General features: G+C 41.6%; 1 protein-coding gene across 5 annotated transcripts; it reads right to left on the bottom strand.

Annotated features, from left to right (window-relative positions):
* Positions 1 to 472: 472 nt before the first annotated feature.
* On the bottom strand, positions 473 to 24,836 carry itgb4 (integrin, beta 4). Of its 5 annotated transcripts, XM_088283946.1 has the most exons (43): positions 24,699 to 24,836; positions 22,922 to 23,052; positions 18,876 to 18,964; positions 18,653 to 18,735; positions 17,509 to 17,610; positions 17,212 to 17,416; positions 17,039 to 17,135; positions 16,772 to 16,943; positions 16,395 to 16,658; positions 16,231 to 16,320; positions 16,021 to 16,143; positions 15,353 to 15,520; positions 15,183 to 15,259; positions 14,864 to 15,072; positions 14,670 to 14,773; positions 14,476 to 14,571; positions 13,779 to 13,911; positions 13,546 to 13,671; positions 13,285 to 13,403; positions 12,822 to 12,855; positions 12,548 to 12,742; positions 12,373 to 12,476; positions 12,248 to 12,306; positions 12,139 to 12,162; positions 11,903 to 12,051; positions 11,273 to 11,452; positions 11,033 to 11,181; positions 10,748 to 10,955; positions 9,769 to 10,086; positions 9,519 to 9,691; positions 9,250 to 9,430; positions 9,039 to 9,176; positions 7,814 to 7,996; positions 7,608 to 7,736; positions 4,913 to 5,068; positions 4,684 to 4,836; positions 4,270 to 4,404; positions 3,131 to 3,280; positions 2,728 to 2,916; positions 2,498 to 2,653; positions 1,870 to 2,034; positions 1,496 to 1,615; positions 473 to 1,116 (listed from the first exon to the last, which is right to left on the bottom strand). In XM_088283946.1, the coding sequence occupies exons 3-43, from the start codon at positions 18,949 to 18,951 to the stop codon at positions 986 to 988; spliced, it is 5,823 nt and encodes a 1,940-aa protein (XP_088140072.1). In that variant the 5' UTR covers positions 18,952 to 18,964; positions 22,922 to 23,052; positions 24,699 to 24,836; the 3' UTR covers positions 473 to 985. The 5 variants fall into 5 exon arrangements, with proteins under 5 accessions (XP_088140072.1, XP_088140073.1, XP_088140074.1 ...); XM_088283947.1 differs by lacking the exon at positions 22,922 to 23,052; XM_088283948.1 differs by lacking the exons at positions 22,922 to 23,052; positions 24,699 to 24,836 and adding an exon at positions 21,663 to 21,775.
* Positions 24,837 to 25,828: the final 992 nt, after the last annotated feature.

Raw genomic sequence — 25,828 nt, 5'->3', positions numbered from 1 at the left:
GCTTCTGTGTAAAAGTGATATATGGTTGGTTTTTAAATTCAGCAATTTTTCCATGTTTGGACCTACAAATCAAATTTTGTTTGTGTAAAAGCAAAAAATATCAAATGAAGATGCAGTACAACTCGACTATATTTGTGCACTGAAGGAACTACAATCTTTATGTCTTTATATGTAATTTCTCCAAATGATCCGATCTTGATGAATTAGAATGACAAAAAAACGGCAACAGTAGTATAAAGTTAAAGTACCATATATCATACATTGGGTATAAAATATCTTCGAAAACGTCAAACCAAATTTAATGAATCAAATCATTTGTAGAAAAGAGTGTCAATACATCAAGAGCACAAACTTGCATTTCTGAAAAATATGTTTATATTTGGCACGTTTGTCTATATTATTTCATGCCATTGTACTTTTCACTTTGCACAACACTCCCGTCCTGTGGGACTAATAAAGGCATTATTAATGTGCCACAACATGCTCAAGTCACTCAAATATAAAACTCCAGGTGACTAATGATCCTCCGGAATAAAAGCATCCAAACAAATTTCATTAGTGATTGTGGTTTTTGAAATATGGGATGGTGACATTGTCATGTAATGTTATCCAGACAAAACAGATTTAGCAGACTAGTCAAGGAAGGGCGTAGTGTCATTCTGGATTAACCGCGGTCAGATTACCTGCCTGGTTTAGATGCACTCTGTGTGTGTGTGAATTTGAAGAACCGTGTGGTCAAAGTTTGTAACAGACACAACAAAATGGCCTCCTCACCATCCTCCCCATTTTCGTTTTTTTTTTTAAACCACTACAGTATGCTCGAAGTGTTTGTTTATTTTTTTGGTACCACAATCTGACACATGCATAATTATGAACACACACTGTACATCAAGCCTATATGAGCTCTCGGTCTCTTTTTAAAAGAGAATTGCAAATATTTGGACAATTGGAACGCAAATGGAGGCCAAATGAGAAACACCTGATCTTAGGAGTCGTAAAACATTTTCTTGGTGACGGTGGTCCCTCCCATGACGCTCCTCTGGACCACTTCCTTGGTGACTTGGCGGGTCATCATGCCGCTTGCTTCTGTGTGCTGCGTGGTCATCATCATTCCATCTGGCCGGGGAGAGAACGGAGATTATCAAAAGGCAAACTCGTTTGAACTGAACAGTTTTGATGTGGATCAATTAAAATTCAGAATTTGGATCAAATCAGAATTAAAGTTGATTTGGTGTGACAAATTTGAAAGGGTTTAACAAAAATATTTGTTGGAAGGTTGTTTCACAATATGACATATTGAGTCAAAGCAAGAAAAAAAATCATCTACTTTAGCAAGCACTATTGATTTGATAAAAATAATAATAAAAAAAAAGACTGGAAATTGTGCTAATGGTGTATCTTTGCTAACAAACGCTCGGTTTTTCACCGCCTCGAACCATCTCGAAGACGTTAACTTCAGGGCCAGATTTCTCTGAAGTGCCGCTGTCATTTGTACCTGAGATGAACGAGTCGTTGATCATGCTGCGTGAGATGTTGCTCATGTTGCTGATGTCCGTTGGCATGTTGAAAACGTCCCTCCTCATCATGGATTGATTATTGAACTGAGACAGAGCCCCTGCGAGAAAATAATGCCGATGTAACGTTAAGTACTGTAAAATAAAGGATGGCACAAATTGACTTTTTAATTGTTGGAATAGTAAGAACAACAAAGACATCCCTGGAATACTTTCCCACCCATCATTTGTAAAATTAAAGAAACAAATCAGATAATGTGCCCATGAGTGAATAAATTCACTTGTGTGTAGATTATATTGTAGTTCCTCCGGTGCGTCTCTTCTGCATTTGCAGCTCCTAGCGAAAAACCATTACCTCCATCCTGAGACTCGATGGTGATGATGCCCTCCCTCTCGGGGCCGAAGCCCAGTGTGGTCTGAGCCTGAACTTTGAACTTGTAGGGGATGTTCTCCGTCAGGTTTGGGACTGTCAGTCGAGTCTCTGCGCTGTCCCCGCTCACCTGGAAGGAACGTGTGTCACCTGGTGGACACGAGAATGAGAGAAGATAATTTAGGTTGGGGGTAAGGGGGAGCGTCTCTAATTTTAAGAAACGATTCAGTATTTAATGTGTTCAGTATAATTCTCACAGTACACCGGCTTTCAATGATGAGTATAATTATTAAAAAAATACAAATATTTAAAAAAACATTTTTTTTTCTGATCCCAGTTAAGTATTGAATAGTAATGATCATAAAACGTCAACACTGGCTAATGGGTTGTGATGGACAAATGAAGCTTCATGAAGCACTTGTGATCATTTTTGACTCCTCTAGATGGCTCTCTTGTTGAAAAGTGATTGTTTAGTACACACACCATTCACAATCTGAACATGAACAGAAAGTCTCCAATAACAAACCAAGAGGGAGCCAACAACAAAAATAACCCCATTACTGTCACTTTAAAAGCAAAACTAAAACTGTGGGGAGAGTGACATAAGACTCACCTCCTCCATGAAGCTGCTCGCAGGTGACCACATAGCCTAGAATGTCTCCGTTGGGCTTCCTGGGTTTCTCCCAACTGAGCTGCAAGGAATCGGGACTGAGAGCCGTAAAGACGAGGGGACCCGGCGCACTCGGTGTGCTCAGAGTGAACGGAGAGCCTGCCAGGTGGATAATAAAGAATAAGAACCGAACTGTAAATGGCGAGTACGTTCCAGAAAGTCATGACAGGAACCTGGCATGGGATTGAGGGGACTCTTGGGGTCGACGGCGGACTCGATGGTGATAACGCCCTCTCTTTCCGGGCCCCAGCCTTCGTGGCTCTGAGCCTTCACCTTAAACAGGTACGAATGGTTGGGCAGAAGATCCTGGATGATCACAGAGTTGTCTGCCGGGTTGGTCACATTGATGCGCTTCACTTCACCTAAGCGATACAAGACAGTTAGGGAACTAACTTGAAATAAACGTCCCAAGATCATGATTGCAAATGTACGAACAGCGATGCACATTTTTCTAGAATACCTGCTTCAGAGTCATCAAACTAAAATGGCTCCTGTTAAAGAATTGTTGGAATAAAAAGGATACATAGCATTTCCAAAACAGCTCACAGCAAGGCAACTACAGAAGCCCAAGCTTACCTCCATTGAGCGGCTGGTAGAGCACACAGTAACCCAGGATGTCCTTCTCGCAGTGGGGCTCCTGCCAGCTGACTTTCAGGGCAGTGGGACCCAGAGCTGAAAACACCAGTCGGCTCGGGGTGTCAGGGACCCCCGGGTTGAGTCTTGCATCTGATGAGAGAGACAGTGAGTAGGGGTGTGCATTTGGAAAACAATGTACACTAAATGGATGTGTCGTTCTGCGCACTTGCATAATAGATTGAGATCCAAGATAAAAATAGTCTACGGTATGTTATTGGCAAGTCCACCTGTGTGGGTGTAATTTTTTTTTTTTAAATAAATTATTGACCAATCACAAGTGTTAAAAATTGCTTTTTTTTTTTTTTTTTTTAGGCTACTTTGGAAATGTCCTGAAAAATGCTGATTTTTGGAGGTGTGAGGATTCCGCTTGGATGCAAGCGATATTTACAAATACATTTCAGATCACGTCAGATGTCAAAACCAAGGTTAGAATAGTTTTAGTTTTCATTATGACTATTTTTTATTCTGTTTTTTCATTATGACTATTTTTTATTCTGTTTTGACTTTTTGGAGTAAGTTGGTTATTTTTCATTTGTTTTTATTTTTTTTCCCAGATTAATTTAGTTTAGTTTTAGTATTAGTTTTATTTTTTTTTAAACATATGGATTATTTGTTGAGTACAAGATTTTGAAAAAAAAGTCACATCCAATAATTAAACTGCAATTCTCAAATACACACTAGGATAAAATGTAGTTGCACATCCACAACAATAGGCGGCAGTGTCCTTTTCATTTAGTTCAGGCAATTTGAAAGCATTTCAAATCTATTCTATTACTTAAAAACAATGCTAACAATTGTTTTGTTGTTGTCGATCTCTATTCCTTTCTTCGTTCTTTGGTTCTTTTGGTTTTCTTTAATGTTAATAATAATATAATTATATAATTATAATATAATTACGTTCCTACAAAGATTTCTTAGACAAATTATAATATTTATAGTCATGGTGGAGCATTGGTGTGCAAAATGTTTACTTGAATGAATTGAGAAGCACCGTGGTAAGCAAGAGATCCGTGTCGAGCTTTGAAGAGGAGAGTCGGAAATAAACGGCAGCCTCCATGCTTAACATGCGCCACACTTACCCTGAAGCACCCTGTCCAAATTATACAGAGCTTCGTTGACCTCGGACGACTGAGTCCTGACCCTCGGACCCTGAGACAGGTTGTAGCTGAACTGGCTCTGAGAGGTGCTCTGCAACCCAGTGAAGCCGTACACACCTGATGGCAAATTAAGCGGAGGAGGCGGAAAAGAGGAGGATGCAGAGGACATGAGAGGTTCAGGGAGGGTTGGAGTGCAAGACAGAGCGACAGTCAGCATAGACTGTTTGGAAGCCTGCTATGCAACCAACAGCACCAAGCCGGCTAACATGCATCCTACTCCAAGAAATTGCCTCATGCGCTTACACAGACCACGTGGTTTTCTTTCTTCGCATGATGCTTTTAAGAACTTACAATATCAATCACCCCGTACTTAGATTTGAACCCTGCAAATGTTACCTAAATCTGGAAAGTTGCTCGACACATTCCCCATGACGATCGAGTCGCGGATATTTTCATCTCCATAACCTCTCTCTGAGCGTTTCCTCATGATGACATCCGTTGTGTGCATTCCACCTATTCCGCCCATCATATCGGGTCTACGAGGGCTTCCTGTTGGAGCAGACGGGATTTATTATCGGATGAATGCAGATGAGACGTGGGTGCGCTTTAATCGCAGGTGTCATACCTGACATGTAGTTGGTGGTTGTTTCTGTGGTGAATGAGCCGCCTCTGTAGTTAGAGTTCACAGAGGACATCGGAGAGGAGGATGAGGACAAGTTGCGGGTGACCGAACCGCCCGGGAAGAGGAAGTTCTGGTCCCACTTTCCATTCATCATGTAATCTGTGAAACAGCAAGAGAGGAGCCGGAATTGTCAGGGCACAGAATAATGGAACGGCATTCAGATGCAATAATGCAAATAAATTATTATTTGTGATTTCTAAAAGGAAACACCCGATTGTCGAAATTGTACATTCAGTCATTGTAAAACAGTTTTTTGGGGGTAATCCACAGGCAATGAGTGTTTTCGTCACCAGAAATTTGTCTTTTGTGAATGTCACTGAATGAGCCATCGAACAGCTTTTATTTACAGGGCACAAAAATAGACACACCTGAACAATCCGATCTAATGCAATGCTGTAATTGGACCTTCACAAAGATACCAACACTCCATTTTGATTGACACTGTCAGAGAGGTATTCATTTGACAACATGTTTATTATTGTGGTTGCAACGTGCACAGCTACAAAACTATAGTACACGATACTGAAGTCATATTTATTTAATTTTGGCAATATGAGTGCAGCAAAACACTCCAACACCCGTTTTAATTAGGTTATGCAATTTTAAACTGACGCAAACTATAGCCATTAATAAATATATTAGTCAAGTATTTTTTTTGATTGGCATATTTTTTGATAAATCTATCAAATTTATTGTATTGAATAATTCAGAATTTTCTGAATTACTGCAGTGTTTGGCTTCTCGTCTTGAATGGATAGGAAAGTTGAGCTATTTAGAATTCAAGATGGGATGACATGAAATCAATAGTTACTGTCTTGTCATTCAGAACATTTTGTGTCATGCGCATGGAAGTAAATCAGAATCCGTGCTTTGCATATTGGCCAATGGCTCCCTCTTGTTAAATCTTCATTTTTTTTTCAGAGCCTCTCGTGAAGGCAATGTTGACACTCCAGCGTCTCCATAACATCAAGTATTTATACACACCTGCAAGCAGCACCAAGATTATTACTTTCCTACTGGGGTGCTTGAGGACAGACAGAGGCAGGTGTAAGGGGTAAGCCCGCCTCTGATCGTCACCTGGTAGGTGATGCAGTTGATGCCAGTGATCTTCTTTCAGCATAAGATTGATCGGATAGAAGCCCACAATGGGAGGATTACACAACATTTCTGTCAAGATCAATATTGAGGGTAGAGGGACATTTTTGGGCTTGGCTGCAGCCCGTCTGCTGCTCGGTTGGAGTGCTCTTCACCTGGCACGGGTGTTTGTGTCAAGCTGGGGTATGGGCCCTCATCTGTGCTCGCCTCTGTGTCTGTGCTGAGCCGACTGTTGGGGATGACGTCCACTCGCTTTGTCCACGCCACTTTTCGGAGATCCAGGTTGGACCCCACCAACTTGACATATTTCCAGCCTTGCAAATTTAGGTTTTGAGGGGAGGGGGAGAAGCAATCAAGTGGAGGACGGTAGGCAAAACTGTTCAGTGGTTTGCTTAGCTAGGAATTGTGTTCAACAAAATCACAACTGATCATATACTGAGAGGCCATGCCATTAACAGAGGTAAGCCGACAGGGCCAGCAAGGAATTCCCTGCTGGACATAAAAAAAAAAGGGAAAAAAAAAATAAGCTCTGACGTAAATTTACAATCCAAATTCTCAAATTAGTTTCATGAAATTGTTTTCATTTACAGTGTATTTTCTTCAATTTGTAATGTTTTTCTTGGCGCCATTGCTACTAGCATGTGCATAAGAATGCTAGCTTTCAGTCTTAGTATGACCGGCAAAAGCTCTATCAAAAATTGGGTCTTGACAAAAACAATGATTTTCCGTTTTGTTATTTCAATTTTATTATTTTAAAAATGTTTGTTTTCTGTCGTGTAAAACATCTTGGACAGGGGTGGGCACACTTTTTGATTGGTGGGCCCCAATGGGTTCTAAAATTTGACAGAGGGGCCGGACCAGGAGCAGATGGATGGAGTGTTTTGGTAACCTCACCTCACTGGAGAAATAAAAATTACATTTAATTTTAAATGAAAATGAACAAAAGCATTTCAACAAAATACCTGTCTTTGACAAACTATAGTATTTAGAAAATAAAACATTAACAAGGTTTATTCATTGAATTGTTTCCAAGTTCGGCGGGCCGGATTAAAACGTTTAACGGGCCGCATGTGGCCCCCGGGCCATAGTTTTCCCACACCTGATCTAGAACGATGCGCAGTGTAATTGTACAACACTGCACCCAAATAATCAATATTGATAGATTAATACAACTTTGACAGTGTCAATCAACAAAATAATTACAGAACTATTGGTGTAAAGTCTCGTTTCACTTGGTTGAGGATTGGTAAAGTTGCAGCAATTGGGAGCCATGGAAAGTTGTGGCAAAAAAAGCATAAGGAAGCTGCTCAGGCTTCACCAAATAGTCACTATTAATTTTTTTTTTTGGCAGATAAGAAGATGCAATGGAGACCAGATGGATGAATGGGAAGAGCAGAGTTGCCCAGTTCAGGCAGATCCTTTTTACCTGTATTGGGTCCTGATTTAGTTTGCTCAACTATCCATATTTTGCTTTTTCTCACTTGTCATCTCATGATCACAGTGTTCGAATGAGCTGTTTGTGGTTTGGACTCTTGCTACCCACCATCACCAGAAACGCTGGGTGTCTTGGACCCTGCGGGAGACTTCAGCACCTCGTTGCTGTACATCAGGTAGCTGTCATACTCGTCTCCTGCTTCGGCATCCACGATCGGGACATCTGGGATGATGGGAACTAGAAAGGAGACAGATGGCGGTTGGTGTACAGCAAGCAAAAAGGCTCGGTAGCAGATGGGTCGAATGGGGGCTTACTGGATAGAGGTCTCGCAGGCTGTGATGCCAAGTTAATGGTGGCGTCTCTGTAGGGGCCCCAGCCGACTCCGTTCTTGGCACGGACCTTGTACTGATAGGTCTGGGCGCTCACAAGATTCTCAATCAAAAGCATTCGCTTCTTTGGGTTGTCTATCTTGACCTTCTTAGCTGCACCGACTTGCTCTAAATAGGAGATGACAGAGATACAATATGATGACAAAGACAAAATAGGAAGACGCCAGAATATTTGGACAAATGTAATGGAGCAGTGGGCTTTTAAACATAGAAAAACTGAACATTAAAAAAAAAAATTAGAGAGCTGCCCTGTTGTTCTCATCCCTGATGTTTGTACTCTTTACAAGCATTGGAGTATGCCTACCTTTGGCGTGAAGGCAATTTGTGAGGTTGGAAATTCACTCAAATGCATTTTTGATTCAGTCTAAGCTTATATACAGTTGATGGAAAAAAAAAAAAAAAAACTAAAACTAAAGCTGAACAAAACATTTTCGTAGATTAAATCAAATAAAAACAAAAATTCCCAAATAAACTTGCTCGAAAAAGGAATTAAAACTCCCTGAATTTTGAACTAAAAAAAATAAATAAATAAACATTCCGGAGTACAAGTCGCATCAGCCCAAAAATGTATAATGACGTAGGAAATAAAAACATTCATAAGTTGCACTGGCGAATCGATTTTTTTGCACGTAATTTATTTGACTAAATACCCGATCAAAACAAGACATTTTATTTTGGAAAGTAAGTAACAACATTAATAAAAGACTAAAATACAGGCCGAATAGGTCTAAGATATGCGAACACAATGGAAGTTATTCAGCCACACAAAAAAATAAAAAACATGAACATGAATGTGTCCAGTGTTTATAATTTTGGGACACCATGTCTGTGCTCTAATAGAGAGGTGGCTGCGTTACATGAAGCAGCAGCACCAAGAAGATTAAGACCAGCCAACCTCTGAAAAAAGTGCGACTTATAGCCCGGTAACTAGAATTTAAAATCTAAAACGATTACAACCCAGATTCAGTCTGGGGACATGGTATAGCTGAATGATTCGCAAAATAGTTGGATGGATTCTGTCCCATCAAGGTTGCGTATCATCGTACAAACGGCTTATTCCATTGAAGTACTGGAATTCACGGGAATCTCGGCCAACGTGGCCTTTCATCGATGTCATAAACTGCTTCGAAAGATAAGCTGATTCGCTTACTCAGATCATCGTCGATGGGTGTGTAGATGACCTCGTATGCTGTGATGTTGCCATTCGTCTCAGCAGGCTCAGCCCAACTGAGCTGAGTGACTGTTGGGCTGATGACATTAAAGGCAAGTCGGCCCGGTTCACCGGGCACTGCAGGAAAACAGAAATATGACGTTAGCGCTCCAGTGACTGTTCGCCAACAAGCCCCGAAACAAATACTTACCATCTTCCAGAGTCTGACAGGTTACAATGTCTGTATCATTGCCATCTCCCAATGTGTTGTAGGCAGACACTCGCATCTCATAGTCACAGTAGGGATACAGATTGGTCAGCTCAGCTTGAGGAGTCTTAACATCTAAAACCTGAGCATCTTTCTCTGGGTCGCCATAGATCCAATACTTCACCTAAAATACAAAACAAAAGATCCATTTGACAAACACCGTACAACGCAGATAAAGAGATACCATGCAAATTTTGGTTCATTTGATGCACCTTGTAGCCCAAGGGGTTACCATGCGGGGGGTCCCAGTTGAGGCGGATGCTTCTGGGTCCAGTTGCTTTGGCCCTAGGATTTCCAGGAGCAAGAAGGCGACCGTTGAGCGAGGTGTTTTTGGGAGTTACGAAACCTTTCTGCTGCATCTGGGCCAACTCAGGAGATCTCGGACCTATTGGGAGTAAAGGAAAATGAAGCGATTGAAACAATTTAATGCAAAATTCGAAGAGCTCCTAGAGCAAACCCAACCTCCTTCCACAACATTGACAATCGTGGTCTTCCTCTCTCCAACTGTGGCATTGCTACTCGGCTCCAGCAGCTCCAACTGGAAGGAGTCAGGTTGAGTCAGGGCGGAGTGGGATCTTGGGTCGATCACAATATTCTTCTCTGTCTCTCCAGGGTTAAACTTCAGTAAGCCAGAGAGGTCAAAGCGTTGTCCCTTCTTTGTGCGCCATTTCACCGTAGCAGGGCTGTCCTGGTTGCGAGTGCGCACCACAGGGATGGTGTAATTTGGGTCAGATGTTGTGAAGTTCTGTGTGCCCCTCTTGAACATCATTACACTGGGATCTGAGAAGGAATATAACGGGACTTGAAGACAGTGTTTCACAACCTTGATTGAGCCAAAGCATATAGTTTACATAAGAAAAATCTCACAGCACAACAAACACAACGATCACAAAAGGTTCATTGGAACCATCTAGTGCAGTGCTTCTCAATCTCAATTATTTTATGTTACGCCCCCCCCCCGAGCAATAAGAAAACAATTCACACCCCCACCCCACCACCTACTCTCCGCTGCAACTATAAATAATTGCATTTTCGTTGCAAAACAATCCTACACCGTAGAGTTAATAATGGCTGCGCACAATCGGCAATGAGAGCTCCACTGCCAACTACTGGACTGGATGTGTAATTACACTTTATTGTAGTACGGTGGAAAAATAAGCATGTTCCCCGTAGTCACTCGTGGCCCCCTCAGCATTGCACCGTGCCCCCCAAGAGGGAGGTGGGGGGGCGCCCCACTATTTGAGAAGCACTGATCTAGTGGAAGTGCATTTAATTGTTCTACCTGTCACTATATGCTGCTGGCATAGATAGATGATCAAAAGATTTTTAGACCAAATGAAATTAGATCATTTCCCTCTGCAGTGCAAGTCTAATGACGGCACAGTGGATGGAAATCACTCACTTTGGGGACATGCTTCCAGAAAATCGAAAAACTTCTTACCTGGTAGGTCAGCGATTGTGACAGTAGTTCTCGGGTAGCGCCCGAGCTTGGCGCCCTGTCGCGGATTACTGAGATCCATGACGAACTGTTTGACCTGTTTGTCATCCAAGAGGGCATCTTTCTCACCCAGCTCCAAAAGACGAACCGGAACTGTCTTCTGGGTCTCGCCCGGACCGTAAGTGAGATCTCCATCCACAGTCACGTAATCCTACAATACATAAAGGAGTTTCATGTTTACCTAGTATCCAACGGAATTCAGTGTCAACGGGAACGACATTGACTGACCTTTTTATCCTTGGCTGTGAGGTCTCGTGTACGGTAGGAGACTTGAGTGCGTCCGTCCTCAACGATCTCTCTACTGATTGGAATATTGGCCACGCCGTCTTGTCGACTGTATGTGTAGGCCGGCTGGAGGAAGGAGAACACGCTGGAGGCTTGGGAGAGAAAGTAAACGACAGTCATTGCAATCAGCCGATTATACTGTATCATGATATTATCGTCATTATTTTCAGAGTTTCTCCTGACCGTGTTCTTTGATGATGGTGATGTTCACCAAGCGTTTTCCAATTTTGGCAATTCCCAGCGGCACATCTGTGGCCTCCACCAGGAGCTGCTTCTTGTCGTCATCTTCATCCTTGACAAAGAGTGGCACATGAACATCCAGCGACTCCACACCTTCTTGGAATTCTATAGCTCCCGCAGCCTCTGTGGGGATAAAAGCAAATTAAAGTAAAAAAATTCACTGACAATGTAAAGTTGAGATTATTAAAGGGGAAGTCACCCCCCCCGCGCCTCCCCTTAAAAAATGCGTCATCACTAGTCTGAACATGACATTCATAATAATGTCATTTTTAGCCACGTCGGGGGCGGCCATTTTGTCAACTGAGAATGACATCACAGTTGCTCAGGGCTCAGGTAACAACCAATCACGGCTCACCTGTTTTCTGAAGCTGAGCCACGATTGGGTGTTACCTGAGAAACTGTGATGTCACTTCCAGTCGCCAGGGAGAGACAAAATGGCCGCCCCCTGACATATAAGGTGACCGAAACAAACCAACAGAGCATGCAATTAATATTAAAGTAGGCGAACCACATTTCATGGTTGAATTAGTACATATTGTAGCTTGAAATATGATATATAAAATTCCATCACACCTCGGTCTGTTGCAACAGTGTAGTAGCCGGGCAACACTTTAAGGTCGTTGAAGTGTCCGGATTGGACATTTCTCTCAGTCAGCTTGACAATGTCATGGTAGCTGCTGCGAGGGGCAGACAGGATGGTGTCCATGATGGTGTAGTCCTGCCTGGAGAGCACAAAGCGGAGCAGGAATTTGACATTTGTGTGCTTTTTGGGAACACAGAAATAGATAGTGTATGAATATGCATGTTACCTTTTCCCTGCATTTCTCTGTGTTCTGCATGAAAAAAGAGAGTTGATTAAAACAGTTGGTTACATGACCGTGTACTGTATATTGTTACATTTGTGAGGGAGCATCTTACCTAAATGAGGTTTTCTGCATTTTCTGGGCCCCAGGAATTTGTTTGTAGACCTCATTAAGCTGAAAGAAAAGCAAGTGAGCGGTATGTACACTCATCCACAGAGACACTAACAGGTTCCAACTCACATTATCTGCAACTTCTTTACGAAGCTGTTCTGCATCTCTGGAGTCAGGACGAGACAAATTCTCAGTAAACCGCCTGTTAAGTCGCAAGGAGATTGGATACTGTACTGTAAAGGAAGAATAAGAGAATAAGAAATTGCTAAGATTCAACATCCGGGAACATCCAGTATCCACTTACTGGTTTCTTTCGGGTTGGGTTTGACTAGAACTTGGGGGTGGTTGGGACTTCGGTGCACGTTATCTGTAACCACCCAGCGAACGACATCGGTCCCTTTGAGAGGGCCGCTCCTCACCATAGGTGTGTCCAGGTGGTCTGAGGTGAGCAGAGACTGGCGCAGAAGATACTCATCCTCCTTGAATCCAACCGTGCGACCTACAGAGAACACGAACAGCCACATCAATCAAGTGCGCCGACGTTAGAGAAGAGTGGATTTACAAAGTTGACGTCCTACCTTTCCGACAACAAGGCAGCAGGGCAAGGCAGCTCTTAGGGGAGACACAATTAAAGCGCATTAGTTTCACTGGAACTGTAAAATGACAATGAATGCTTTCTAATCTGCTCTGATTTAGATATATGGCGTTCCCCTGCTTTATGTAGTTTTTTTGTCCATGGCGTTTTGCATCATATAGACAAAATTATATACTTGTTTAATTCTCTTTTTGTTTGATGAATCACAGTCAGCTTTAAAATAAAATAAAATAAAATAAAAAATAAAATAAAATAAAATAAAATAAAATAAAATAAAATAAAATAAAATAAAATAAAATAAAATAAAATAAAATAATTATTGTACTTTTACCAGTACCAAAATCAAGTTTTGGGAAAACTTTATAAGTCTTATCCAACCCTTGATTGATTATTTATTGAGTCCTTTGTGACTGAAGACTTTTATCCATACCATATTACATTGTTACCTGGCAGCAGGTTTTGCAGCAGGCGCAGTATTTCCAGCAGCAAAGCAACAAAAGTGCCAGAAGTAACAAGAGGAACAAGAGGAGAGGGAGCAGCCAGAGGAGGCTGGCAGCCGGACAATCTGGAGAGATGTCCAAAAAGTAAAATTAGTAATATAACAATTATCGACACTATAATTAAAGTTCAGTCTCAGTGACAAAATTATAGAAGTGCAACATTTAATTTTGGTTTTTATGGGGGGGTGAAATCAAATTTTTCATTACCTTTCTTCTTAAGCATCTGAACCTCCAAGTCTTTCGATGCCGGAACTTTGGGGTTTTCCACCGTGTAGTGGTATGTGCAGTCGTCATCCTCATCACGGAAAGTGCACTTTTCAAGAACCTTGTCCTCTGAAACCACACACACATCTCACGTTTAACTACTGGCGTGGTGGCAAAATATCATTGTAACTTTAACAAAAGTGACTGCATGTGTGCAAAATAATCATTTCCAGCACCGTCTTTGAGTTCGTCCACCATGATGACTCTGAAAGGACACCTGTCACATTCCTCCTTGTCCTTCTTCTCTCCTGTCTTCCAAGCCTGACATTGAGCACAACTTCGTGTGGCCTCACACACACCTAACTGAGCCTGAGCAGAGAAGAACCAGAATTTAAAAGCTGCATATATGATCTCACAAATGCCAAACCAATATATGACTGTAAATTACAACCCATAACGTTGAAAATGATCTATTTAGACTATCAGAGATGAACGGTAATGCGTTAACATGTTTATTTTCGTGATTGTAGCATGTAGTATTGTAGAACTACGCTTTACTGTCGGTCACACTCGTGGTAAGCAAAAGAAGAAGAATCCTTGCCCAGTTACTGTTCAGTTATAATAAACATTGGACTATAATACTTCTTTGCATTTAATCTGGAAGACCTGATTGTTTTTAAACAATGCAATACATTTTAAATTAATTTAAAATGAATAAAGTACACTTTTTGTATTTTTCAATAATAATATAAACAAGTGTCGTGTTAATGTTGGTAGCGTTACATTGGCTTACAATAATATTAAAATAAGATAATATTAAAATTATTTTTTCCGGAATTAAACCTCTTTCTGATTATTTTATATAAACAATTAGAACTCCTGGATGACTATTTTAATGGTACTTTGATTGCTAACTATTTTTTGAGTTGTTACCTGGAAATTTGGCTCGCAGGTTGACGTCATTTCAAGACCTGACGTTTGACACTCACAAAGACCGCAAACACATTTACCACGTCCATTGCACACACCCTGAAACAGAGAACAACCGTAAGACGTGCATTTAAGGCACGCGGGGTGACATGATGAACGAAATGAAAATATAAAAAAAAAAAGATGGTTTTACTGACCCCCTTGCTGTCCAAACAGGTTTGGTTACTCTTGGGACACTCACAAGCATTTCCCTCCCAGCCATCAGAACATACACAACGGCCCATAATGCAGGAGCCACGGTCTGATTGAATTGAAAAAAGAAAATAAGCAAAACTACCACGAAACAACAAAACCTGAATTTTTGGAGTTAAGGTGACAAAGACTGTCGTACCATTGCAGAGGAAACCGCCAAATCGCTGACACTGGGTTCTATCATACTGGCAGTAAGGCCCTTCAAACTGGTCCGGGTTGTAGCACACACAGGTTCCACACTCCAGGCAATCCCCGCGACCGGAACAAGGTTCTGTTGATCCCGGGCCGATACACAGGCGGGTGTCGAGGGCTGAAGCACTCGCTGAACAGTTACAAAAAGTACTCAGCCTGAAACAAAACACCAAGAAAGAACAACAAAACATTGAGTAAGAAACTGGTGTTAATCAAGAAACCGCAAAAATATATGCAGTTTTTTTTTTTTTTTAACTGAATCTCACCATCCATCATGGCACTGACACTTTCCACACACAAGATCTCCGTTGCCATGACATCTGGGCGCGTTAGGGATGGCAGTCTGGAACACAAAGGAGCAATAAGAATTAGTATAAAGAGGCAAGTCTCATCGTGTGAACTATTTGTGAACTCCTGGAGGTGAATGTTCGTCTACCTTTTCACAGTCACAAGTTGGACAAAGCACACTGGCTTTCACGTTGACGGCAGAGTTAAAGGTCGTAGGTTTAACTCTCATCAGGCCTTGTTTTTCATCCAGATCCATTTTACAGACCGGAGACTCCTCGATCATCCTCTGGGCTTTGAGTCGCATCTTGAATTTGCCCTGAGGAACACCAATCCAAGCTTTAAAACAACTGTGTGTGTTGTTGTTCTGAATGTGATTTAGTGACAGACAAGTAATTATAAGTGATGTTTATACAAAAACAATATAATATAGATCAGGGGTGGGCAAACTTTTTGATTGGCGGGCCACAATAGGTTCTAAAATTTGACAGAGTAGCCAGACCAGGAATAGATGGATGGAGTGTTTTGGTAACCTCACCTCACCGGAGAAAAAAAATACATTTAATCTTAAATGAAAGTGAACAAAAGTATTACATATGTTTTTGAAAAACCACATTATTTAGAAAATAAAACATCAACAAGGTTTATTCATTTAATTTTTTTTCAAGTTCAGCGGGCCGGATTAAAACGTTTAACGGGCCGCATGTGGCCCCCGGGCCGTAGTTTGCCCACGCCTGATATAGAGGGTGTTGTCAATCATTTTGTCGAGGTACATATAGGTTACTAAAAGGTTGTTTAGTAGTTTGTTTATCCTCTTACAATTGCTCCAGGCCTGAAATCAAAGGTTCCGTATTCTGCAACCTTCCCACTGGCGGACAGGAACTGAGCCTCAAAGGCTTTGGGTCTGTCCTCTGCACGAATGCTCATCTGGGAACGGATACTCTGAAAGAATATACACCGACGTAAATGCCTTGTTGTTGACTGATTAGAATTCCATTTGGCTCATGTCAGAAGAAAGTTTTTTTTTACCTCAAAAGCCATCTCCATGACTTGCAGGATGTTGGATGAGTCCTCTTGCAGCAGGCCCACCTCAGCAATGGGGAAGTATGTTTGGAGTTTCTGACCAAACAATTGCACACTATTGCGTTATTGCGTATGCGATAAGAAATCTGTAGAGCGAAATAACCACCAACCTTGTAATATGTGTAGGAGTGGTTGGTGACGGCAAATACGGGAATAATGTTGTGTTTGCCGAGCAGACGGACCAGCGTGGGAATGGAGGGGTAATCTTGGTTGGTATCCTCCGTGTATTTGCCTTCGCCGTCCAGGTGGCAGAGCTCGTCGTTGCGTGGCAGGATGCCCGACAGCACGTTGGCGCCGTCAGCCTCGTAGTGGAAGGCAGACTCGGTGGAGAAAACCAGCAGATGTGTGCTGTGTTCACGCCAACCGATCTTATCCTGCGATATGAGACAAATCAAACAGAAGCGGACAATATGGCGGGGTTTATATTTTATTTCAGGTGGTTCTTTTAGATTCTGAAGAAATTGTAGATCCAGATGTGTGTTTTTACCCCGCAGACTGCAGCCTGCAGTATGGCATCAAATCCTCCCTCGGGAGCATCCAGGTTGCCAGAGATTCGTTCCTTTTGAAGCTCACTGGTAAAGAAGTTCAAGTCCTTGGTCAGCTTGATGACGTTTTCAAAAGAGAACGGAGGGTCACTGTTGGGCCACGGTTTAGCAAGTCTGAAAAAATAAAAAATGCAAAGGAGGGGCAAAAAGACTGTGAGAAAGAATATGCTACGCTAGACTGAAGGTGTTCATGCGACAATATTGCTTACTTAGCAGGCCTCATGTCGGTCTGCGGCTCGATAACTTTGTCCACAAACTTTCCAAATCCGATGGTGTAGTCATCGGACAGCTTCTTCACCAGCGAAGCTATACGAGAAAAACACGACGTGACAAAATGACAGAAAGGGCAACCGGAGAAAAGCGATCGAACCGAGGCGCTCACCCAGCTCCTGACCCATCCTCTTCAAGTTGTCCAAATCGTCTTCCATGGAGTTGGAGAAGTCCATAAGGATGTACAGATCCAGAGGGCCTTTGGTTGGCGCAAAGACTTCCACGTCGACCATCTTCTCCTCCCCTGGCAGAAAAGACATGAACATCTCCTGCGGGGACACCTGCGACTTGGCCATTCGGACGTCGATCTGTTGTTTCTGCGCAGGAACAGAGAACAAGAGGGAGGTAAATTGAGAATCCTCACCATTTCTGAGTGCTAAAAATGATGAAATGACTGGAAGTGACCTACTTTTTCAATCTTCATGCTGCTTTGGGCTGTGATGATGGCCGCAGCGCTGCAGCCATGAGCCAGAATGTTTTCATACAGGTCACAGCGAGGTCCATTAAAGTTCTAAGCAAGAAAGACAACTCTTTTAAGCAACAGCAAGCAGAAATTTATTTTTAAAGACAACGCATATGAATTAGATATATAAATATGTGAACAGGGTCAGCAAAACCTTGCAGTATTGTATAATATTATTGAATAATGTCATCTCACTTGGCGACAAAGTTTTTTTTTTTTTTTCAAGGCAATGCAAGGAGCCACTTTGATGGGCCATGACCGGAGTCAGCTGTGAACACACCCACAGCAGCGCCTTGCTCCCTCTTGCAGGTCCTACACTCATCTGCAAAATGACCGAGACTGGGTCTAACCTGCCTCTGAGCAGCGTTAAACACTTAGCTGGCACAGAATTTAAGTTGGTCATGAAAATAGAGCTCCGTGCGTTTCCCTTTTTTCACAGATGTTCCGTAGGGTTTAGGTCAGGGGTGGGCAAAGTTTTTGATTGGCGGGCCACAATGGGTTCGGAAATTTGACAGAGGGGCCGGACCAGGATCAGATGGATGGAGTGTTTTGGTAACCTCACCTCATCGGAGAAAAAAACGGACAAGTGAAAATGGACAAGAAATATGTGTCTTTGACACACCACAGTATTTAGAAAAAAAAATATTAACAAGGTTTATTCATTTTATTTTTTTCAAGTTCGGCAGACCGAATTAAAACGTTTAACGGGCCGCAACGTGCCCCCGGGCCATAGTTTTCCCACACCTGGTTTATATAAAGGCACTTCAGAATAGACTATGTTCTGTTTTTAGCCTGTTCCTCAGAAGGGCAAGATTTTCAGTATGCGATTTAGAACAGCCCGTCGTATTATTTTTAAGTTCTACATCAATTTAAGTGACCATTGTGGGATATACTTGCTTTAACAGAAGTCTACAAGCGTACACGCCTATTGGACAGTGGCCGATTATGTTGGGCTACCATCTATGACTCAGAAAAATTATCACCAAGAAGGAAAAAAAAAAAAAAAAGAACATTTGTAGGAATGCCAAAGCACTAAAGTCTCGGCTTAATGTGAAGTCTGTTCTTTTGTGTTTCCATTTAAAGTTCTGACCTCATCAGGACAGTAGGCGCAGCCTTTTCCCGCCTGCAGGCAGTCTGAGCAGGTTTTGGACCTGGTGGCAAAGCAATAGTTGGCTGTGGATGAGAGAGGGAAATTCAGGAGGGGAGATGGACAAAAAAAATATATAATAATGTGAGATTAAACCACTTCGAACATTTAATAGTAACACCCACACACAGCCAATTAAAACAAAAAAATGGAAAAAAATCTGTACCTTCAGTGTATGTGCAGCTCATGAGAATGAGCAAAAGCCCAAGGCCCCCTGAGAGATGTAACGCCCATCTCCCCATCGCCTTCCTGCACCTAAAACACAAACACGCACATCATATAAGTAGCCTATACTACAAGTACACAATCAACAATCAAAAAAAAAAAAAAAAACATGCTGCACCATGCAAGAAAACTGAGAACGGTATCACGTGAACCACCTGTACTTTCCCTTGGTCAAGGCTGAAAGCAAAAGTAAACAGAACCAGATATGAAGCATGACATTTACACGGTATCCCATTAAAATGTGTACAGGGGTGAACGTGGAAAGCATATTTTCGCAGTCATAGTACCAAGCAATGTGGATAACTTTCCAAGTAACGGAAGAAAAATTGGCCAAACAATTTCATTTGCAACTTTCCCTCCAGGCTTTTGCTCTTCATACCTTCATGAAGGCAGCTAAGTAATGACATGTTTCAGGCCGTTTCAGCTGGTGTGATATGTGGGACAGGAAGGGGCAAATACAGGGCGGGGTGTGGAAATAACCCCGCATGCCTTGTCGAGTTCGCACTTTGTAAACACGGATTAAATTCATGCTGGAATCATGCTCGGGGAAGTCAACAAAGGGCAGAGTGTGGCCTGTGGCCACCGTGTGTGGGAAGGGGTTATTTTTGGACTTATTATATTTCATTTTTATTTGATTTTGAGTAAAATTCTGTTAATTAGCTTAATTTAGCCCTTTTTTTGTTTTTAGTTATAGATTTTAGCAAAACAATTGTGAAAAATAGGAAAAAAAGTGTTTGTTGAGTGCAAGATTATTATTTTTTTTTTTTTGTAAAGTTCTCATTAAGTATTGCGTAATAAAGTAAAGTAAGCTATCATTCCCAAATGACTGTTTGAATGTAAAATAAACTCCAAAAGCGATTTTTATGAATGTTAAATGTAATTTCAGTTATCCGTATTTTATTTTTTATTATTGTTATTTTTAAAAGCACTCTTGTTTTCATTTCATTGTTGTTGTCCCCCCCCTCCCCACCCATGTTAGTAATAATATTGTTAATTTTCATTTTGGTGGGCAGACACGCCGCATCACAAATGACAAGAACGAAAATTACTGAATATAAATGAATACGCTGAAGAAAGTCTATTTTTGCCGGGGTGATGTACAAATTCAAGAAAGAATTTCTCCTTAAGGTGAGAAAATGACCAATCCAAGTTACAAAACGCAGCCTGAAAACACATGGGAAAGACACTTTAACACCTCCTTGTGAGTGTGAACTGACCACAGTGATGTGTGCAAGTGTGAATGTATCACATAAATCACTGACCACTTCGGGCTGGGCACACAAACCCGCTTCTTTCCTACAAAACACAACCATCAATCACAGAATGTATTTTTTTTTTTTTTTTTTTTTTAAATCTGCAGGCTGTTAACTTAATGCAGCCATTTTGGTAAGTGGTGCAAACAAGCACAAAAAGCATCTGCGTCAAATTTGGTTGGACATCACGACGGGTTAAATCATCTGAAAACAAAAGATTAGCCTGAAGGTATTGCTGAGTGCCACCTGGAGAAAAAAAAAAAAAAAAAAAAAAAAAGAAAACCGCCAAAGCAATCCGACACTGCATGCAAGCTAATAGGACTGACAATATAAACATTTGGCATTCTTTCATCTTTGTTTCATGTGATCCAGTTCTGTTTCTGAACACAGTTATAGAACGGCTTGTCGTAAGGTCGGGAACACAACTTTACATATTTGGCAGATTTGGCCTAAAAAGGTATTTTGGAATCTAATAATTAGCTTCAAGGTCAGCGTTCATGTCAAATAGTATCATACAGGTAGCTTTGATTAATTTGATCTATTTGAACAAGATTGTCTCAGTGTGGGATGCACGTTTTCTAGAACTTCTGATTGCAGCACTCGGGACAGAACTCTTATTTGTGCAAAATTTAATCTTGACTAGAGGATCTCGATGTCTGGCACAAATACTGTCACTGGTACGAGGGCACCATCTAGTGGTATGTGAAAGGATCACTGTATTTAATGTTTAAATTATACATAATGGTTGAATCCGGGACAGTACGTTTGTTAAGTCCGGTTCAATTCTATTTAACTCGATGCAAAAAGTTTCACACTGAGCCACCAGTCATTTGGCCACACGCAATAATGACGTAAACAGCAGGTGAACTGCAGTGAAAACAAAGTAAACTTCAGGCTTTTTTATGACTATGAATTTCAAAGCAAACAAACCTGTTTGTGATTCCCACACCAGTCCGAGTTCAAAAGTCCAAGAATAATTAAATGGGGAAAACAACACTAAATCCCGTTTGGCATCTGTGATCCAACGCTGGAGCAAGTGCGTAGCCACCTGTGGTGAAAAGTAAAATCTGCAAATCCAAGTATCCCAAAGAAAATAAAAAAATGCCCTCAAAAAAGTAAAAACTTCAAGATCTGCTTCTGACTTTGCTTCTTCCCTCTTGTACAATCCGGTCCGGTCAAATATTGACTGAATTGGCCATAAACTAGAGAGCCAAGTGTGTGTGTGTGTGATAGCGAGATTCAGGGCGACTGACTGAATGTGACTTTGTATTCTGTGACTTGATCCCTCCTGAAAGTTCAGCACGCGCACACACGCACACACACACACACACACACTCCCAATCCAGGTGAATGGCAATGACATTGAGGGTTAACTCCCTTCCTGGACCTCTCTCTCTCTCTCTCTCTCTCTCCCACACCCAGTTCGAAGTTAAAAGCTCCACACCTCTGCCACATTCCACTCCGACAGCCGTTACCTGTGTGGGCTTGAGCGTGGGGGCCAGGCCGCTCCTTCCGTGGCCTTCTCCCAAACTCTTGGGAGTGGCGCATGGAGCACAACTCTGCCTTCAGGCTACGGGAACTATCGAGCGAATGTTGCGTTGGCACAAATATTTGACGTGAACACAGCCTCATAACTGGACTTGTTGCACGTGCACAAAGAGGGGGCCGCGTGGCGCAGAACGTGACACTCAATCCTCAAGCGCTCTTTATTTACAAAGACGCTCCGTGGAGGTGTTTTGTAAACGGGCTGGATCAGACAGTGGCAACCCGAAGTCAAAGTTGAACTCATTCACTGCCATTGATGGATAGTGAAGCAAAAAATTATTTTTATTTTTTTTTTTTTACCTGGGCTGGTAATGAATCAGTTAAACATTTAAATGAGTTATTTGACTGCCATTAATACCTCCTCAATTTGAAGAGTGACCAACATTCACTTCTTCTGTATTTATTTTTATTCATCTGGATTGCCCTACCCAGGAATTTACATATCATATAAAACAGGGATGGCCACAATGGGTTCTAAAATTTGACAGAGGGGCCGGACCAGGAGCAGATAGATGGAGTGTTTTGGTAACCTCACCTCATCGGAGGAAATAAATACATTTAATATGAAATGACAATGAACAAAAGCATTACCACAAAATCGATGTCTTTGAAAAACCACAGAATTTAGAAAATAAAACATTAACAAGGTTTATGCATTCAATTTTTTTTCAAGTTTGGCGGACCGGATTAAAACGTGTAACGGGCCGCGATGTGGCCCCCGGCTGTAGTTTGCCCACACCTGACTTAAGAAGTTTACTTGACATTACTTTACCCAGGCATGTTGGTAATTTAATAAGATTTTATTTTTCATATCACTGTTCTTTTTCACATAAGCATTAAAAGCAGGTACGTTGGGACTCCTCAACATCGACGCCGCAAATAATACAATGATGTCGAGGCCCTGTCAGTGTGACACATCAGCGCGTTGTGTCTGAACAAACACCCTGAAGTGACAAAGCATGCGGTAATCCCTTTTTGGAGCAATTTGTCCTCTTTATCATTTTTGTTGAAACAACGCTTCAAAGTTATCTGGAGAATGAAGAGATAGTGATGTGAATTATTGGCTGTCTCCCTCTGGCAATAAACAACTGCTATTGCAAAACCACCTGTGACCGTCACATCTAACGGGCGGTTGGAACTCGCTAATTTGCTGATCAATGGAAATCTTAAAATTGACTTCAGTACTCACTTAGTGCTGCTTTATGGCATTGACACTGTTCTTGATTTCTCTTGCACACCAATAGGTAAATATGTTGCTCACACTTGGTTTTGGCGGATAGTCAGAAAGATTTGGTCTGGTACTGTAGTGAAAGCACATTTCTGGAAATTGAAACAAGAAGAAATTAAAATGCAGTAACTGTAGCGGCTGAGAAAATAGCAACACATCAGTCTGGGACACTTATTATAAATGCTAAACCAAACCGACAATGGGTGCTCCATTCCACTTTCTTGTTTCAAGGACAACTGCAGCCGAAACGGAAATGAATCATCATTGCATGAACAAGTTTGTGATTGCAAAATTACATATTTAATTAACTAAATATTTTGCCTTAATCACCGACAGGGAGTTGTTGTGTAAACAAATGATACATTTCCGCCTTTTGGAAAACATTTTGTTCTCACAAGAATTTAATAGATGAGGGCTCTGAAGTGATTAAAATGTATTCCTGCATATTGCAAGAAAAAAAAAAAGTGCCCAAAGGGTAGCTGACAAGTCAGCGTCCAGACTGCAAATGAATCGCTCGCGCGGAGCATTGCCGGCTATCATCGTAGCGTGGCTTGACTTTGTCGGATCTACCGCCAGCCTAGATGCCAAATCATCGGTGGAGAAATACGCAAGATAATTATTTGAAAAAAATATTTGTTGCATCCGCCATTGATTGTGAATTGATTCCAATTACATAATAATAATAATAATAATAATGCCTTTATTAGTCCCACAATGGGGAAATTCGAGATTCGAACCCAGGCCTCCTGGGGAGACTGGGTCCTGAACGCGGCGCCTTAGACCACTCGGCCATCCTGGCAGCCACGAGATTCGAACCCAGGCCTCCTGGGGAGACTGGGTCCGGAACGCGGCGCCTTAGACCACTCGGCCATCCTGGCATGAATCACACCAAATAACTGAGGTCCCATTTCTTAGGTCATCCCTTCAAATGTAGCTATATCCACAAAACAGGATTAAAGGCCATTTAAAAGAAAATACGGCTTTCTGACACATGCGGGTAGCAGTGGGTTAACCCGGCCGAGGTGCGAGAGCAGCCTTTTCTTCTCCCACTGTACATACCACAATGGCCAGTGTGAACAGTGGCATACAAAGTCCTGCCCCTAGCAACCAGATCGGGTTTACTACAAAAGGCAACTTCTTCCTCGGGCGGGGGGGGAGTTGAGTAACATTCTACAGGGAGCTACTCATCTTCCTCCTCCTCCTGTTTTTGTACAGCTGACACTTTGGCTGTGATGCTGGTTTAAACAGCATTGTCATTAAGGAGGAACTAAAAGATATATGCAAAAGTCTTATTGACAAGGAAATGAGAGCTAAATTTTCAATGTGCAAACTTTTACTCATTTTGCTAGCTGGTGCGTTTAATATTTGCGTAATGCGACTGAGACAATTAGCATCTTGACATCAACAGCAAGTTTTTTTCCCCTTCTTTCATCTAAGTGCCCCGATCCAAAGTGCTCCGTGGACCAGTACCAGGCCGCGGACCAGGGGTTGGGGACCGCTACTCCACTGGACTATATGTCACATTTTTTTTCATGATTGGCAAATTTTCCGCTGGTGGATAGAAAGTCATGATAATGCACCGATTGTATTTGTGAATTGCCCCAAGAAAAAAAACAAAAAAAACAAGAAGAAACGGAAGAAGAGGATGAACAAGAAAAGGAAAATTAAAACAATTCAAGTGCACGGTAACAATGTATCCTCTGAAAACATGCAGAATGTGGATTGAAATGTTACTTACAGTGAACACGAACGATGTTGTCCGGGTGAAGTGGAAGCATGAAGGTCCACGGGCTGCTCCCTTCAAAACAAGTTTCAGGAAAACTACAGAACTAAAATTGCCTTTCGTTTTACAAGAGCCAGTTATCTGTCCGCTCGCACATGCAGTGTGAGCCCGGTCTGAGAGCTCCTCGCCAATTTACATGACAAAAAAAAAAAAAACTGTGCCTGCTTTTGGATCACTGAGTTCATTCAGAAATGAATACACCCCTCAAATTGTCCTCCCCAAAATGATTACATTATCTGCAGAGGACTCTGGCAACAAGTCAGTGACATTGTAACCATTTTTTTTATTAAAAGAAAAAAAAGAAACAGAAGAATAATGATGCTTGAGGCCAACAAAAAGCAGCGATTTTTTTCTTTTTTACATAGAGGTGACACAATCAAGCAGCTGTGATTCCCAAATCACATCCTGACGCATATCAGACAAGCCACATCTTTGAAATAAATGCCCCTCATTACCAAAAGTGTTGGGCTGGATTTACTTCCCACCACATGTTGCCGTTTGTTTGCACACGTGACCAAGCTTCCACTTGCATGTGTCTCGTAAGATCGCCCGTAACTAATCGCGCGATGTATGAATCTTATCAGTTTTACAATTGCATAGTTATATAACTGCGCATGTTCACAAAGCGCATTACAGTCACAACTTTTGACAAATTCAATATAATGCTACCATTAAAAACTGGCAACATTCAGAATGCAGGATGTGATGCTGGGGGGAAAAAAAGTATTAAGTGTACATTGATATAATTCCCGTGAAATGTTTTTTTTTTTGAAAGACCACAGCAGTAAAGTTATTAAAATATTTGCTGCTCATAAAGCACAAAATGATATTCATGGGAACTCATGCCCAAGGTGACACTTCGGACGTAGAGTACACAGACCTTGATGAGCATGATCAATTGAGGATTCGGAATCAGTACACTCCACCTGGAACACACGCATCTTTCTCATTGAGGTCCTTCGATATATTAAACATTAACCATTCACAACATTATGATCAAAGTATTTGGCATATCGATTAGTTAATAGCTCTTTGATAGCATCAATCATCTCTGCAGTGGATTAGATTATCATTCTTGGCGATAA

Source organism: Idiotropiscis lumnitzeri, chromosome 20 (assembly GCF_059441095.1).
Source record: "Idiotropiscis lumnitzeri isolate Australia: NSW breed Sydney's pygmy pipehorse chromosome 20, RoL_Ilum_1.0, whole genome shotgun sequence".
Classification (NCBI taxonomy): domain Eukaryota; kingdom Metazoa; phylum Chordata; class Actinopteri; order Syngnathiformes; family Syngnathidae; genus Idiotropiscis; species Idiotropiscis lumnitzeri.
This window is presented reverse-complemented; position numbering and strand designations above follow the sequence as displayed.